General features: G+C 44.4%; 1 protein-coding gene across 1 annotated transcript in view; it reads right to left on the bottom strand.

The window, feature by feature from the left end:
- The window catches only part of cntn4 (contactin 4), a gene marked incomplete at its 3' end in the record, with an annotated part of 137,279 nt that overhangs the window by 23,077 nt on the left and 96,557 nt on the right, over nt 1-17,645 (bottom strand). Inside the window, exon 11 of the mRNA XM_080001588.1 lies at nt 987-1,114. Within this exon, the coding sequence (XP_079857714.1) occupies nt 987-1,114 (128 nt within the window). The remainder of the gene's footprint in view (nt 1-986; nt 1,115-17,645) is intronic.

The following is a 17,645-nucleotide window of genomic DNA, read 5'->3' as shown; positions in this document are numbered from 1 at the left end:
TCAATACGTCTATAAATGAAACGAAAAGCCAGCCAACAAGGAAGGTCACGGTAGATCAAACAGAAAAAAAAACAAAAAAAAAACGATATTACAAATGAACCGTGGAACCTCGGTGAAAATGGGGTCACGGGAAGGGTGTACAGTTCACTGAATATGTCATCACACCCTCCCAACCCTCCCCCACCACACAGAGGGAGGGATGAGGGAAGGTGAGAGAAGTAACTAACCACCCCCACCCCCATCCCTACCACCCAATTACACACACACGCGCACACACGCACACGCACACACACGAACACACAAACACACTTTGGTGGAAATAGGACAGGAGGGCACAGCAGTGCGCATGGAAGAAAGCCAACCCAAACACACACCGCGGCATTCATTTTTAATGAAGTATAATAAGTCGCAGTAACAAAGCGAGAAATGTAATCCGCGTTCCTTTCCAGGCGCTTCCAGGATGATCTAATGGCGTTGGGGCCCGTTTTTTCGACCGATGTACTTTTGGGAAAAAAAACCCCGAAAAAAAACCAAAACGGATGAAAAGAAAAAACAACCAGCAGGTCGTTTTGAACCGACGACCTTCTCTCTCCTTCTCTGTCTGTCTGTCTGTCTGTCTCTACCTGCGATGATGCTACGGAGAGAAAAATGACCAGAATCTGCGCTATTCCTGGTTTATCCAGCCGCAGAGTGACAGGGAGAGAGAGAGAGAGAGAGAGAGAGAGAGAGATGAGCGCTTTTTCTTCTACGTTTATCCATTTTTTATTCATTACGTTGAGTACCTCCGGTTGGTTCTTTCAAGGACCGGATTGAAGTGACAGACAATTCCAGCGTGCTGTCAGGACGAATTGCCCACGCCAGACTCAGATTGTCCCGATAGCAGTCAAGGCCCCCTCCCTCCTCCTCCTCCTCCTCCTCCTCCTCCTCCTCCTTCTTTCTTTCCTTTCTTTCTTTGAACCGGCAGGACACAAAAAAAGTAAAAATACCTTTTACTGTGACGCCCCCGGAGCTGCTCGCCACGCCAAACTGGTTCCTCGCCATGCAGGTGTAAAGGCCGGTGTCTGATTTGGTGGCGTTCCATAATCGCAGGTTGCCATTCTCCAGGATGGAAACCCTGCGGTTAAAAAAAAAAAAAAAGGACAAAAAAATATTTGAATACAAATGGAGGAAATACTCAAGGTAACGGTAACGCTCTATCGGTCCAGTGCCACGAGGCTGCAGCGGGCAATAAAGAGACGTTTCTCGAAGGATCGTTTCCCGATGACAACAACCTTTTTTTTTTTCTTTCCCAAAGTGTTGATTAATTCTTAACATGACTTCCAGATATCTTGGACAGCCGTGGCTTTATGCCCTTTACACAACAGCCAAGAGTGCTTAAAAAAAGGTCATAGTGGCCTTTAAAAAAAAAGAGAAAAAAGAATGACATTTTCCAAATAATAAGCAAAAATGGAAATTGCGCCCTTGAAAGTGAGGTACTGCGGGAAATCAAGGATGGACCCGACTCATCAAAGCATCGCGGAATTTTAATTATCCCAATGCACTGCTGAATCCGCAAACTGTAAATATGAAAGGGGGGGGCCGCCCGATTGTGAGGTGGAAAACGATGTGTGCGCTCTTTCACCTCTGAGCGCTCTTTTCTATCAAAGTCTACACAAAGCACACACATCATACACAGGCCGTTTAGGTATTATGTACCCTATCACAGAGGTTTCCAACCTCCGGCCCGCGGACCGGTGACGGGCCTGGCATATCAGGGCCAAAATCCGCGAGTGCAAATAAGATCCACACGTGAGGGTGCAGTAGAGCCGTGCAACTGAAAGAGCTACGCACCCACGTTCTTTTTGCAGGCGCTTTCACAGCCCTCGCGCGCAGAATATGCCCGGTGTGAGCGGCGGTATGAACGATGGACAGATGAAGAAAGATACATTTGCCTCAGAGTCGATTAATTTCATTTTTAATTGTTATTTGGAACGTTTGTTTGAATTGTAGCTAACCTCATTTGTTAACGTGTACACATGATGCAGAAGCACATGGCCAATTTTTATGCGGAATGATGTCATCGGACCTTGCGCAACAGGACATTTTTCGGACAACATTTTTATGTATTGCGGTTTCAGAATAACGGGCAGTGGAAACAATGACGTGGCGTCAACCAGTTCACACGCTCACACGGCACACTTTGTATTTCACATGATGAGAATCCCGAAACAAGTTTTTTATTCTGCGTATATATTTCCTCACTTGCGCTTGCTTGGTGCACGTCACTGTTCGCGTGGTGAACGTGAGAATCTTGATCGCCCGCACGCAACCGTGCTTCCCGCACCGGAATGGTTTGACGTGGAAGAAAAGGGGTATGAAAAGGGGCAACCGTGGCTTTATTGCGTGGACGTGACTTTGTCTGTATTTCGACACTTACATGACATTCATATCGCTCCCATATTCGCACATATTCACCCATATGAGAGCACATATTCCGCCTCTGACACAAAACGTGTAAATCCCCATAATTCCATTGTCGAAAAAAGGTCGTTAAAAAACGGTTTCACGCCCAGCGCTATTCTTAGACTTAGTACTTGAAGGGGCAATCACCTGGTTCAATAGAGCCATTTAACAGGAGTATTCGGCTCGGAACGCCGATCACACACGGTGCCGAAAGTAGAGACAAAGTTAGCCTAGAGACTGAAGCTATTATGGTCTGCACTCAGAACGACTCGGCCACTCCAGACAATGCATAATGCAACAATTTGGATAAAGTTATTTACAAAGCAGATTCCAGTCCACACAAAATGAAGAAAATTAGGCTTTAATCCACATTTCAAAACTTATGCATGTAGTTTTGCACATGGGTTAAACTTAAAAAGTATCTGTTTAAGTAATGCAATAATTTCATAGATAGAGATCTTGTTAACCTCACGTCAATCTGAACATTGTCTTTTTTTCATAGGATTGAGTTGTTCCAATTTAAAATCTGTTGAAAAAATATGTAATAATCATAATGTAAAAGTATATTATTATTATTTTTGTAATAATAATAATAATAATTATAATAATAATACCGTACTTTTAAAATGTATTAATAATTAAAATATAATAATGACAATAATATTATATTAATTTAATAGAATAATTTATTATTATGATTAACGCTACTACGACACCACTGCTACGACCAATAAAAATACACTGTAAAACTGGTTGTGGACAGTGCCATTTGGTCACACCTCGGCCCTACACCCTACAGGTGTAAAGTGACTCCCACTCGGTTACATGAGATACAAGTTTCATCAAGGGATCGGATCACATGCTTCACACGATTCAAACCTAACAACCAATACGATGTCGGCATAGTCACACTAGTTACAAGGAAACCATGAAAGGCAGTGTTTTTCAACCACTGTGCCATGAAAATCGCTCAAAAACACATAAATCATGGATATTAGCTCTGGTGTTACAAGATCAAGTTTGCTCGTCCAACACATCAGTTCCAGTCAGAACAGCAGCTCTGTGCTCACCTGGACAAGCTCAACTTTAACACTGGAACTATGAGTAGCGGTGAAAGGTTTGGCTCCGTTTTCAGATTTGGACATATTGAGAAAAATGAGTGGATTTCTCAAAGTCAACTTTCCATTTGATTGAGTGAGCGAGGGAGGGACTTCCAGTCAGCGATGAACGAGACGCGGAAACGAAGGTCGGCTTCGGCTGCCAGTTGTGAATGGAATCCTATACAGTAAATTATTTTTTTTGGTGGAATACAAAGTATAAAATCGATCACATTCAATATGAAGTACACGAAATACCTAGAGCCCTTTGACTTTAATTTACTCCTCAGAAATGATTTTCAGTTTGTCAGCGGAAGATTCACTCTTTCGCCGGAGTGACTCCCGAATCCCGAGTCAGTTAAAACATTTGTTCGCTACGGGCGAATCGTCTGCGAGTCTTGCATCACTAAGTATTAGTAGTAGGCCCCGATTATAAGCACAGTTCTGCGTTATTATGTCATTGTGAAAAGGGCGCCGTGGCAGAAGGAGAAAAGGTTGGGAGACGCCGCCGCCCTTCCGCCACTAGTGTCACCGCAGACGCATCCATTATCCACGAGGCAGCGGCGTGGTTGCGGGGGAACAAATCGGCCGACATATTGTTTTAACTAGAACGCGCTCTGACCCGATTTGGCCAGAGCGATACTTCAACGTAACTACACACCTGCACGCGCACACGCATCCCCCTCTACCATCCTGTTCCGTCCTGTGGGACCCCACGGCCCCGCGGTGCATCTCATACGCAACACCCTAGACCTTCGCACAACCGTAAAAGGCCATTTGGGGGGAAAATATCTGGAGCTTTGTGTACATTAACCCCTCCCTGACTTCTTAGCAGGAGAGAGGGGTAAACAAAAAGAAACGGGTACAGTTCCTCGGCGGAATAGTCAAATCGTAAAGGAGCGAGTGGGTGGAAAAAGAAAGTAAAGAAAGAATCGCAACCGCTCAGCTACCGTCCCCTCAGCCTCCCCTCTCCGTGGTCCAGACAAAATGTCTGTGCGACCACCCCCCCACCACCACCACCCCCACCCCCCGGCCCCCGGCCGCCGGCCCCCGGCCCCCTCCCCCACGTTATCTTGGGAGACACCCGTCACTCCTGTCCCGAGAGAGAGGTAGAGCGCGAGAGAGATGCAGAGAGACAGGGAGAGAGAGATGCAGTGCAAGAGAGAGATGCAGAGGGGGAGAGAGAGAGAGAGAGGGAGAGAGAGAGAGAGAGAGAGAGAGAGATGCAATGAGTGATAGATGCAGAGATGCAGAGAGAGAGAGAGAGAGAGAGAGAGAGAGAGAGATGCAGAGAGAGAGAGAGAGATGCAGAGAGAGATGCAATGAGAGAGAGAGAGAGAGACAGATGCAGAGATATGCAATGAGAGAGAGAGAGAGAGAGAGAGAGAGAGAGAGAGAGAGATGCAGAGAGAGAGAGAGAGATGCAGAGAGAGATGCAATGAGAGAGAGAGAGAGAGAGAGATGCAGAGAGAGAGAGAGAGATGCAGAGAGAGATGCAATGAGAGAGAGAGAGAGAGAGAGATGCAGAGAGAGAGAGAGACAGATGCAGAGATATGCAATGAGAGAGAGAGAGAGAGAGAGAGAGAGAGAGAGAGACAGCGAGAGAGAGAGTTGCAGAGAGAGAGAGAGAGAGAGAGACAGCTAGAGAGAGAGAGAGTTGCAGAGAGAGAGAGAGAGAGCGAGAGAGAGAGACAGAGCAAGAGAGAGAGACGGAGAGAAAGAGGGATGAGAGTGAGGGAGGGAGCGATGGTGGAGGAGTAAGTATCAATAATTCACAGGTGAAATGACGAACACAAGTGCCACGGCTCACCCCCCCGTCTTTGCACTGGTTAAATTGCCGCCGTGAATGGCGAATGGAGGGAAAGTAGTTTATTATGTATTTTGGACGCAGTTGGGTTTTCTTTTTCTTCGTTTTTTTTTTGGAGGGGGTGTTTTGTTTTGTTTTTGCCGTGGATCCCCCGAGATCAAAAAGCCGAGTAACATCAGTCACTGCGTTAGCTACCTAGCTCTCTGGCTACCTAGCTCGCTGGCTAGCTGGCGCCTGTACATGCAGAGGGTAAAAGCCTGGCTATTTATTTCATGTATTTCTTCGTTTCCATTGAGTTTGTGTGTTATTTTCTCGCGTTCTCTTTGAGACACCGTTAAACACACGCCTCTTTTTCTTCTTTCTGTCCGTCTTCCTTTCTGTCTTTCACCTCCCCCCTTCTCTCTCGCTTCTGCGCCATCAAACGCCACTTTGAAAGGTTTGTTTTGATCTCCCGCCTCCCGACATATTTTCTCCCTTGAACTGCCTAATAAATTTGATATATATATATCGAACAGAAAATAAGCCACCATCCCATTATCAGTCATGGGGGAGAACTTTTTTTTTAAATAAAAAGAGTGGGGTAATGGAAGATTCTGTTTGTCTGTTGAGTGGCTTTGACTCGCGAAGGGCTTGCGTTTGACCTGCCTTTACTTTGACGACCGGCTGGTGGCGTTTCAAAATAAAAGCCCGTCCAGGAATTAATCAAAATCAGTGCCCACATTGCGATTTGAAAGCCCGCCTGTACATTCCCGCTGACAAAGCGGTCACTTTCTGTGACGGTGAATGCTGATTGGTGGTGTGTGTGTGTGTGTGTGTGTGTGTGTGTGTGTGTGTGTGTGTGTGTGTGTGTGTGTGTGTGTGTTGGTGTCTGTGTGCCTCTCTACTTAATTAACACGGTAAATAAAACAGTGCTGTGAAAACAGGGGTTAAGATTCTATCAGTGGAATTATTCAGCCATGATGCCAAAAAGAGCGAGAGCGACGGAGAGAGAGAGAGAGAGAGAGAGAGAGAGAGAGAGAGAGAGAGAGCGAGCGAGGTAATCAAAAGTTTGGCGATTCCACCAAATAATAAGTCTCAGCTCAGGATATCTATACACGGGGGCGGTGCTAGTGGGGGATGGTTGGGCAGGTTAGGTCATCGCCTCCTCTGAGCTGGGTACAGGAGGCGGGCCCTTGGGCGTCCGGCGGGGGTTGAGCTATGATCTTGACGATCTTGACGGCTTTAAAAGGGCGGCGGAAAAGAGTAGGAAAGCAACTGAGCTTTACAGGAGGGAGTGGGGGTCTGGTGATAAATTGAAAAGTCCCGTCTCTCCGGTGGTTCCTCCCACGCCTGCAGTAGCTCCTTGTGTTTGAGAGTAAAAGGCCTTGTCAGCGTTGCGTAAATCAACCCCCTCCCCCCACCCCTGCATGCCAGGATCAAGCAGGATGGAGATGGAGATAGATATGGAGGGAGGCATGACTTCCCAAGACGTCCGATTTACTGCTTTGTCATCCCCCTCGGAGGTTACCGGTCAATTAGGGACCACGATAAGTACGAAACGTACTTATCGTGGTACTCAAACTGCGGGGGTGAGGACACCTGAGCATTCTCTTACGCTTCCTTTTTCTTTTTTTATTTCTTTAAAAAAAATGTTTTTAACCTGTGCTGTCAGCATGCTGGGCGTTACAACACAGGGTATTTGTATGCCATTGCATCCAGGACAGAGTTAGTCTGCAAGTGGAGTTCAAGTTCTCAACCTGCAATGCAACTCTTTATTAATTCTTAAATCATCAAGAACTGCTGCAATAACTCTGTCCTGTGGATGACCTGTAGGATGACAGGAGGACAGTTTTTGGTTATAGAGAACCACCACCAACCCCCCTCTTTGGAGAACTATTTATCATGTTTGGGTCTATAAACAACTGATCACTACTGCTTGTTGGAGATTCACCACGGGTGAGACAAATAAACACAGAAACAAACAACATTTACACAAAAACATAAACATTGAACAACAACATGTATTGAAAGACAATGAATTAGGTCCAGGAAAACTGGAACAACAACAGGTCACGTGTCCCCTTCCTGTCATAATTACGGCAGTAAATGAGGGAGGAAAGGAGAGGAATGCAACCAGGAGGGTGCTGGGGTGCACTCCAAGCAGGTGTGGTGGTGTGTGCGTGTGTGATGTGACCGTCTGTATGTGTGTGTGTGTGTGTGTGTGTGTGTGTGTGTGTGTGTGTGTGTGTGTGTGTGTGTGTGTGTGTGTGTGAAAGATGTCCAAGATGTCCAAGATGTGAAAGATGTGAGTGTACATGACTTATCCCCATTGGTACTCGTGTAGAAGGTCGGTATTATGTTAAAGCAGCAGAAACGGCCCCGAAGCCCCCCCGAACCCCGCAGCCTTGTCGACACCCTACGGCTGCAGGATAACCCTGCCCTGCGGCCACAGAAGACCCCCAGGCCCCCAGAGTAGCCAGACGGCTGTGAAGCAACCCTCACGCCCAAATCCGAGGAGCATTTCCCAGTCCCAGGGAGCACGAGGAGACCCCGCCCACCCCGGGGGCGCGCACATACAACCAACCCCCAGGTGCAGGCACAAGACGCAGCCGCCAGCAAAGGACCGCAGGCCCGGATCCCGGGCGCCACGGCGACAGACCGACACCCCGCCGAGCCGGCAGGACCCCCATGCCCACCCATGGCGCACGCTTTGACGATCCTTGAATGTGGCCATAATTGATATCAACCCCCACCTCCCACGGCCGCAACCAGAATGGTGCTTGTTGCCAATGAGTGCTTCATCTCACGGATCATTAATGGTGGGAAATGACCGACGCCGTTGAGGTACGCCATGCCACGCTACAGTACGGCCGCCCTCCGATTAACTTTGAGCTTGAGATTAGATGAAGCTAACAACAGTGGTGTGTAGGCTTTTGACCTGGTCTGCTGTGGAAATGTAATATTGTGAGAGGCACGTCGTGTTAGCTCCCAGGTGTTACAAGTCAATAACCAGCTGAGCTCCAGTTTACCCCCATCAAAGTTTACGCATTAGCAGAGCATTGTACCTGGCATTGCGCCCCCTCCCCCCCCCCCGAAGCAATTACCCTCAACCATCCACCGAATCTAGGCCTCGACAAGAGAGAACGTTTGCTTTAGGGGGCTTTCCAAGTCAAAGACTCCAAGCGCATTCACGGCCGCTGATGCATGGAAGGAGGCGGATGATAAAGAGTGACTGACAGTAAATAAGCACGTTATTCTACCTTCTCCCAACAAAGGCGTCTACCTCCGCTGCTTCGCCTCTGCGAGCGGAGGGCGTAGCTCGCTCGCAGTTACATTAAAGGTGGCAGAGCGAGCGCGCGAGAGAGAGAGAGCGACTTGAAATGACTTTTTTCCTTTTTTCCACTGCGTGTTGACACTCGATGTTGACACTTCCGCTGCGGTTTGCAGCGGCATTAAAGCCGGGGACCCTGCGCTGCAATGCAGAAGAATTCATCGCTCCGTCTCTGAAAGAAATATGCTCTGGTGGGCATTTTATGGTAAATCTACCATTTTATGATATTTCCCCAATAACGTACTGTCATGATGCGTCCGACATATTAGACATAACAGAGATATCATATTCTATCTCTGCTCTGCGAGACTTGCCTCTTTAAAAGGAGGACTAAACTACCGTGTTCACAGCACTCAGAAGGGACTAACATTATTTGGGTGGTATCTGGTCCCGCTAAAACAATAAGGGAGGAAAAACAGAGTGTCACCAGAGCATGGAAAGACTGTTTAATATCTTATCAGGGATCTCTCATGGCTCCACACAGTCCAAAAGAAAACTACCCCCAGGATTATGAACTATAAAGATATCTAATTGAATGAAGATCTCGTATTGGGTTCCGCTATCGTAATGAAGTAGTCGGATTAAAATGAAAGGGATAAAGATCATTTAAAATGCTGGAAATTGAAGGTATGTGAAAGATACACAGCTCTTGTCCAAAACAGTATAAATGCATAATGAATTTTGGAAATTGGTGTTTGAAAAGGGAAGAAGGTTTTTTTGCCAAGCCCTTGACCTGATAATTGATGAGAAGGAGCTGGAGAAAGAAAAATCGACCTTTAGCTACGGCTAACATTAGCCACATACTCTAATTTAGCGCTATAGCGATGACTCAACCCAATATGAGTTGAATGCTTCTATAATCTAAATAAATTGCTCAGGTAACATTTTACAACATTTCTGCATTAAGTAATTACCAATGCAGTTAACCTCCTGTCCCGATTAATGAATTATGCATAACTTTGACCAGAACGAATAAACTGACAAGCTCGGCAGCTCGTTCCAGAGCACTGCAAATACAGACACTTAACATGGACAGTATTGTACCAATTACAGTAAGTGCTGGAGACTTCCTCCACCTATGATGTCATAATTCTACTATTCTAATATTTTATATGTCCACTCGCTCTTCTAAATGTTCTCATTTTAAGTAAATTCCATATAAATATCTATCTCAAGCTGTACATTATCTGCGTAATGCCAAAGTCTGTTATAAACAATATAAAGGTTCGATGAATTTTGGAAATTGGTGTCTGAAAAGTGATCCATATTTTTTTTTTGCCAAGCCGCTGATATAATTGGTGGAACCGGCAAAATAAGATATCTTTAGCTGCCACTAACGTTAGCCACATACACTAACCCAGCTAGCCATAACTGTATACTGTATGTTCGATGAAGCTCGCAGCTCGTTCCAGAACACTGCAAATACAGACATTTAACATGGATACTTAAAGACCAGTATTTTACCAATTATAGTAAGTGCTGGAGGCTTCCTCCATTTATGATGTCATGATTCTATAATTCTATTGTTCTACACATCTGGTTTTTCTCTTTTTAAGTATTACTCCCAATAATAATCATGGCAATTTCCATGTAATTATATATATATATATCAAATCAAAAGGCAAGTGACGTTGTCCAGATATGGTCTAGTTTGCAAATATCTCAAGGAGTCCATTATCTGAGCCCCGACTCCTGTCGTTCACAGATGACGCCCTTTTGGTAATTGAATTGGCCGTGGAGGAGGAGGAGGAGGAGGAGGAGGAGGAGGGCAGGGGGGGTTTACGGGCTACGGGGGCATTGTGCCTGTGTACTTGCAGAGCGTTCCTTTAATCACAAATTGCTCCCCCGTTTTATTTCCCTCCCGGAGATATTCATCTCTTCCTGCGAGTGCGCCGAGGTATCCCTCCCGGAATAAAGAGCGCACACACACGCTCTCCAAAAGGAAATTGTCAGAGGGACAAAGACGGATTACACATGCTGCGCTGGCGGATTCTCACTTTGAAAAATGATATCGGCCGCAGTCTCCCAGATAAAAATAATCCCGGTGAGCGGTACACGAGATGCGGGCGGGTAAAGAGGGTTCTGACCTAATCTCGGCAAGCATCTCCAGACTCACTTTTGGCCCCCGCCATGGGTTTTATTTGGTTTAAGCCTGTCAAGCCAATATTCTGGGCCGGAAAACATGTTTCGTAAAAACACATTTTCAAAAATAATAATAAATAAATAATCCGGGGCCCTATTCACAAAGCATTTTATCTTACCGAGTTCCCCCGATTAGCGATAAAACTTCCTGGGCACATGGGACATTTTAAACGTAGAAAAGGGCAGAGGTTGACCGCAATAACCACTCCCAGAGTGATTGGTTCATGGTTGGTTGACCAGTCTTTCACTTCTAAGCCCAAAAATAAGACCATTTCTAAAGGCAAATTTGGAGTTGGGATCAGTTGGAAAGCTAAGAAAAAAGCTGTATAATGATGTTATTATTGGTATTGTTATTCTTGAGATTGTAGAATATGCCAAACATCTGCTCAAGGTAATCCAATATTAGGCTTATTTATGTTCAACTACACTAAGCAAAAATTGTATTCACTACTACCCACTGTGTTTAGGGTTACATACATGCAACATAAATAATAATTAAGCATATAAATACTGCATATACTTGCACCTTGCTATACAGTATATACTGTTGCAGATCAGATTTAATGTCACTATCACAATTTTTTTGGGGATTTGTTCAGGGGAGGCTGAGCACAAGCGTGGATGAATTACTCTTAGATCAAAATAGTAGGAGTCCTACAACTGGGACTGACATGTCCATTAATTTTAAGATTTTCTCCTAAATGGGCCAATGAGGAGCTAACTTTAGCCTTGACTTTATTAACTTAACTTTGTTTCATACCTTCTATATGTTACTTTCTTGATATGTGGAAAAATGGCCAGCAGCAAGGAATTCAATTCACCAGACAGCGCTATAAGCTACAACCGCTATAACAATTTAATTAGAGCCGTCCGGTTGTTTTTACAATAATTTAATTGGCCTTTGCAAAATTCAAGTAAAACTAAAACGAAATGCTATGTAAGGAAATAGACTACACAGTCCGGGTGTCCAGAAACTTCTAATTTGTTGCTTCATCTGTGAAGCATGCGTTGGAATGCAGGCAGTGCATAATCACAAAGCCCGGAGGGTAAATTGATGTACTAAACACAAAATCAAACTCAGTTAATGCTCCTAATCATGTCTTGGGAAAAAAAGGTGTTGGCTTGCAATGCATATTCAGTGTGGATCGTAACACAGTCAACAGTTATCACCATTCCAGAAGCATTCCCATCTGAATGGAAGTTGGATGGAAAGTAACCATAGAGGGGATTCTCTCCGTCTGTTTCTATTTCCACCGTCTCTCCAACTGTGTCCGTCTCGTGCTTTTGCGAAAACACCTGAACGAGTACTGTCCGACTCCCGCCTCCGATAAAACAACCAAAAGCGCGCCGGCGGCTTTTATCTGATGGCACGTAGGATTGGACATCCAAGCACCATCGCTGGGGCCCTCCCGCTCTCCTGATTCCTGGTAGAATAGGACGGGAGTCAACGGTCCTTCAGGCCAACTTTCTAAGCCTCTGGCGACTGCTCTGGAGAGACGCATCGGGCGTGACAAAAAATAAAATGAAAGAAAGGCACCGACACATCCGGCCACAAAAGCCTCATTAAGTAGTAAACCACCACTCGGAGGCAAGGTAGTGAAATAAGTCCTTCTGGGCACATAGGCGCTCAGTATGCAGGGTCCAGAACCTCCACCGAGAGGCGGCACTCCACTTCACAAGCAGATGTTCAATTAGAGGCAAATGAGCAAATTAGAGAATTGATGAGGAAAAATGTGAAGTGACATTTAAACATGATAAACAGTGTATTTCAGGTTTTTTCTTTCATAAGCGCTAACAACATGCAAACCTGCACGTGCGAGGGGAACCACAACAACTGCACCAACTGGCTGACTATTTTAGACTGATTCATTTTTAATGGCTCGCTTATTAATACACCTGTTTTTGCATACTTCGATTGCATACTTTGATTCCGCGACTTCAAAGAATTAAGCCGTGCTCGGGTCTGATGAGATCCTGATTAAAGCCTCCTTGAAATGGAACGCCGCAACACAACAGCAATGGTGAAAAGACACGACACATAAATGAATACAGAGTCAGATTGCCACGCCTCTTCTGCGGTTTTGGCCTTTTCCCTCCCAACACTGATTCTTCCTGGAGTGCGTCTGGCCGAGCAGATGGGCCCGTAAATGGGGATCGCTCTGCGAGACATCTCTTCATTTTACGTGACCGCCATGCTTATTTGCTCTGCTACCCCCATCTCCCACCGGCAGAAGGGACATAAGCAGAAGAGATCCTGTATCCGCGGGTCAGAACCGACCGGGGCTACATTGGGGTCAATCCCGATAGTTTAACGGCTGTCTCTCTTTTTGAAGCCTCAGGGCAGCTCGCTTAAGCGTCTGAGATAGAATTGACACTATAAAACATACCTTTCAGAATGCAGAATAAGGAAAACCAAGAAATAAGCAATTGACAATCCTACACCATCCAGGGCTATGGTCATTGTTTTGCATAGGTGGCGAAAAGAAAAAGAAAGAAAGGAAGGAAGGAAGAAAACTAAAGGGAATATGTAGCAATTACGCTCGCGATTATTACATAAATATCAAAGTTATTTCAAGAATGATGCAGTACTTTAAGTGAAAATTGATTCACAGGACACTTATTTTGTGAGTCTAAATGATAGCTGCAAATACTGAGTAGATTCCCAAGAGAAAAATCAGTGTGCATGGAACTCGCACAAAAAATTGAACAGTACGAGAATTACAGAATACCATTTTGCCTCCTCATCAAAATAAGATGACAAATGCCAATGATACAGTCTTCTGCAGACTGCTTTTCTCAGTCTCGGTGATACTGTACATCAACATTGACGTACAGTATTTCCTCAAATAAAACCAGTTCTCTACACAAAGAAATAAAAGCCTGCCTCAAAAACTGATCAGAGCTGCAGCACTGTTCCGGTGCGTAGCTCCGCTCCCAAACGAAGCAAATAAAAACATTGTGTTTTATTGTAGATGTATTTAATTTACTCCATTTCCTACTGCTGCGTAGCAGATCTCTCTGTGGGGCAAGTGCTCCGTTGGCTACCACCACAAGTGTGACTTTTCGCGATACATGTGTTTGCATGGCATGGCACCCAGACAGAAGTTTGATTTAAAATGTATACGAAATATGAGGGGGAGCGAAGCAGAGCTGCAGCGGAGCTCCCTTCTTGTGTTTTTGATCACCGTTATATTATTTTTGAGGGAATGCATGATAGGAATGACAGATGAGTAGATCCAGGGTTATTATTTTATTATTTTTATTTTGTAAAAATAAGATGAAGGCCTGGATGCCCTGTCATAGGCTTTATTTTTGTAATTTATCTGCATAGAGCACATTGTATATATTCTGTATATATTGTATTTCTTGTAAGTGCTACAGTGCACCAACTAGGGTTTAATTAACAGATTCAGATCCTCTGAAATAGAATAGGAAAGTCAATGCCAGCCTTAATGTGAGACATTTTGGCAAAGAACTTGTCACGATTCCTAAAGGGGGGTGTTAATCTGGAGAGGAGGTCACCGCAATGTGAAAAGCTACAGGATCAGTTGAAATGAATAAATGGCTACTGATGGGAATGTTTTCACCAGATCCACCTTTTTTACGCTAACCATTCATTGTCTACGCAGGTGGACGTAAGGTGCATCCCGGCAAGTGCCTGTGCTGAGTGTCGAGAGGCGGCGCACTCTTTTCAGCCGCTCTTAATTAGCATAAAGTAGATGTCCAACTTTATGCAAATGCAGACCGTCAGACGGCTGCATTTGCTGCCTCTCAAAGACTCCAGATATTCAGATGAAACTTTTACACAAGCCGTGGTAGCTCTGAAGTGAAACGACTTTCAGCAACTTCAACTTGGCCAAACAGGCTGCCATGCTTTTCCACACCAGGAGGTTATAGGATGCAGTAAGAGGTGTAGGCCTGAATTTCACAAACATTTGCCCCCTAATAAACAGAAGATTGGAGTTGGATTCCTTTTGTCCTCTAGGTTTTACAGTGCATGGTCAATAAATACTGTATACTTTACTTCAATACCAAACTCCAGTCTGAGACCTTGTGAGTTCCTAAAAGGCACATAAATTAAGGTCTGATGCTTTACAGTGCATAACTACTGGCGGTACGAGTCAAGTCGCTTCGCTGCACTCTCCTCTGTTTGGTGTTGTTAGTATACCAAAGCTGACGGAGACACGTAAGCTGACGATCCATATGTTTTGATGACCGCTCTTCTGTAAAATCCTCTTTGAGCCACTGAGACAAAAGCTGTCAGTTTTGATTACATTACAACATGCTGAGGAGACGGCGTATTGAGACAACAACCCTTGCAGCCCATACTGCCAGGGAATATGATCTCACAAACGTTTTCGGTCTCGTCGGGCTCATCAGGCGGAGATTGAGGTTGAGATTCACCTGTAGGGAGCTTAAGCGAGGTGGATCCTGAAAGACCCTTATGAGTCTAGAATTAGCAGAATGTGATAATGCACATTGGTTGCGACTTAAAAGGCGGTACTAACCGATGAAATAGCAACAAAGGGCACTTAACACAGGTTAAAATGTACAACAAAGCAAAGCTGAACAATGAAAAAGTGAGCATTTGTAACATTCATCAGCTTGGGGAGCTCTGAAATTCATGCAGACATTGTTACACAGAGCAGTCATCCCTTTTTCTGAGAGGAACGGCCAGCAGGCCTCATTACCCATATAGAGCATATACTGTATATCATCTTTATGGGTAACAAGGAGCATTTTAAAATTCAGTGCATGAAAGCCATGTGGGAATTGAAGTTATAACATTTGGTTTTTCTTCTAGTTTGGCTTTGAGGGCTTGGAATGCCTAATGACAAAAGCATCCTACTGGGAATTGTAGTAGCTATAAGAAAGAACCTCATGACACATTAATACTGTACTCATAATATTTTATAAAGTAGGGATATATTTTATAGTACAGATATAATGCTGATATACCCCCCTTGCTTTTATAATAAATACAAGCTTGAACTTATAATGCCTCATGCACAGCTATTTAAGAAAAGTGTTACTGAAATTTTATTTTTACCTCTTTGGTCTTTAAGGCTCTCTGTGGAGTGATATGCAGATATTTTACTCGCTTGTTTCAGTATTCAGATTAATCGTACGAGTCAGGTTATTACGAAGCTCAGCTGAGGAGACCAGGCTTGAATGGGAAAAGGTCACTGATGTAGGCCTGTACCTCGCACAGACTTAAAAAAAAAAAGGTGGGGCTTGTTGTGGAATGGTCATTGGGTGTTCCAGGCACAACCTCTAGCTGTAACTCTTTTTTTTTTGAATCAAGAAGCCTGTGTTGTGCAGATAGTTACATTAAGTCAGAACAAGTTCAGTAATGTCCACCAGGAATGCAGTGGGAAAAGCAGAGTCAGATATAAGCCCTTGAAAGCCGTGTGCTGCCCTCAGACCTGCCACATGAGAGATATCTGTGAACCCGCATCAAGAGTCGACGGTTTGACCCCTTTAGCCAGCTCCACTTCATTCAGATGCCAGATGAAATCATCCACTGTATGTCTGCCAGATACGTAGCAGGATAATGGTTGACATAAGGACTTGAGATGGAGGTCCTGCACTACGAACAAAAGGTCAGCCTTTTAGCTATGGTGAAGCTGAATAGATACTGAGTTCTGGATACTGGATACTGTAAAGATACGGAGAGATAATTGGTCTCATGACATGGCTCTCATGACACATGGCAAATCGTCCATTCTGATTGGCCAATAGAAGTAATCAGCGATCAGTTATTTCTGGATAATGAGCACAGTCCGTTAAAAATGACCATTGCTACAGGCAACCACTCCATCACTATGTCTACATGCTCTTGCTAATGCACACTAGCTAGTGGCACCTTCTTGTGACGCTGAATAGAAATTACAATGGAAGACTTCAAGGTATAAATGTGGATATGTCCAATTTCACATTTTGCATGTGGGGCAAAGTTTTTTGCAGCTTGAATAGTTTGCGACATAGTTTTATAGTTAGCCTCTTTGAGGTGGACTTTTAAACTAGGTATACTAGTCATTTCAAATCAATATTCCATCTCAAATTCCGTCGATATTCTTTTATTTAGTAAATAGCCGTATAAGAAGAAGAATAATGTCCAGCCACCCGGTCATTATCACAAAATAACCCCCTTCAGAGTGATATCAGATCACCCTCGAAGGGGTGATAATGTGATAATGATAATGATCTCTTACTTATTTTGTTTTGGTGAAAAAGGAAATATTAGGAGGTTGGGAGGGGTGGGGGTGTCGTCTGCATTGTTCCCAGAGCAGATTTGCCTATGCAGGCTTTTCAATTCTGAACGTCAGAGATGCTCCGCTCGTCGGGCGACTCTGCCCAAAGCCTGGTGACAACCGATGCCAATCCCTGTTGACTCAGGCAGAGATTAACTGTATTTTCACTGAAACAGGTTTGAAAAAATGAAACACCTCTTGTTATTTCAGTTTAAATCACAATTGTACAGGGAAATGGGCATACAAAACCAAATGACCAACCAAGCACACTAGAGAAAAGTATTTTAAGCCTATTGCTAATGGGTTCTAGTTCATTGATGCCCACAGCTGGAGGCCCATGGTGGCAAATTTGACTTGAATTTTGTAACAGTGGGATTCAATGTACCGCTCTTGTTGCAGATTTATTTTTCTACTTTCAGAAATAACATTATGGCAATGAAAACCTACCTAATCTAAGTACCCACGGAAGCACTTAGGTTAAGTAGGTTACCTAACTGCCACACCTTACCCGGCAAAAGTCTATCGTTTATATAGTGTACCTTATAAGTACAACCTTCATTTTGACCCCAAGTAATAAAACTGGAACCAATGGC

This window comes from Zeus faber, assembly GCF_960531495.2.
Source record: "Zeus faber genome assembly, chromosome: 5".
Lineage (NCBI taxonomy): Eukaryota > Metazoa > Chordata > Actinopteri > Zeiformes > Zeidae > Zeus > Zeus faber.
The sequence above is the reverse complement of the archived record's forward strand: the minus strand, read 5'-3'. Positions and strand labels throughout refer to the sequence as shown.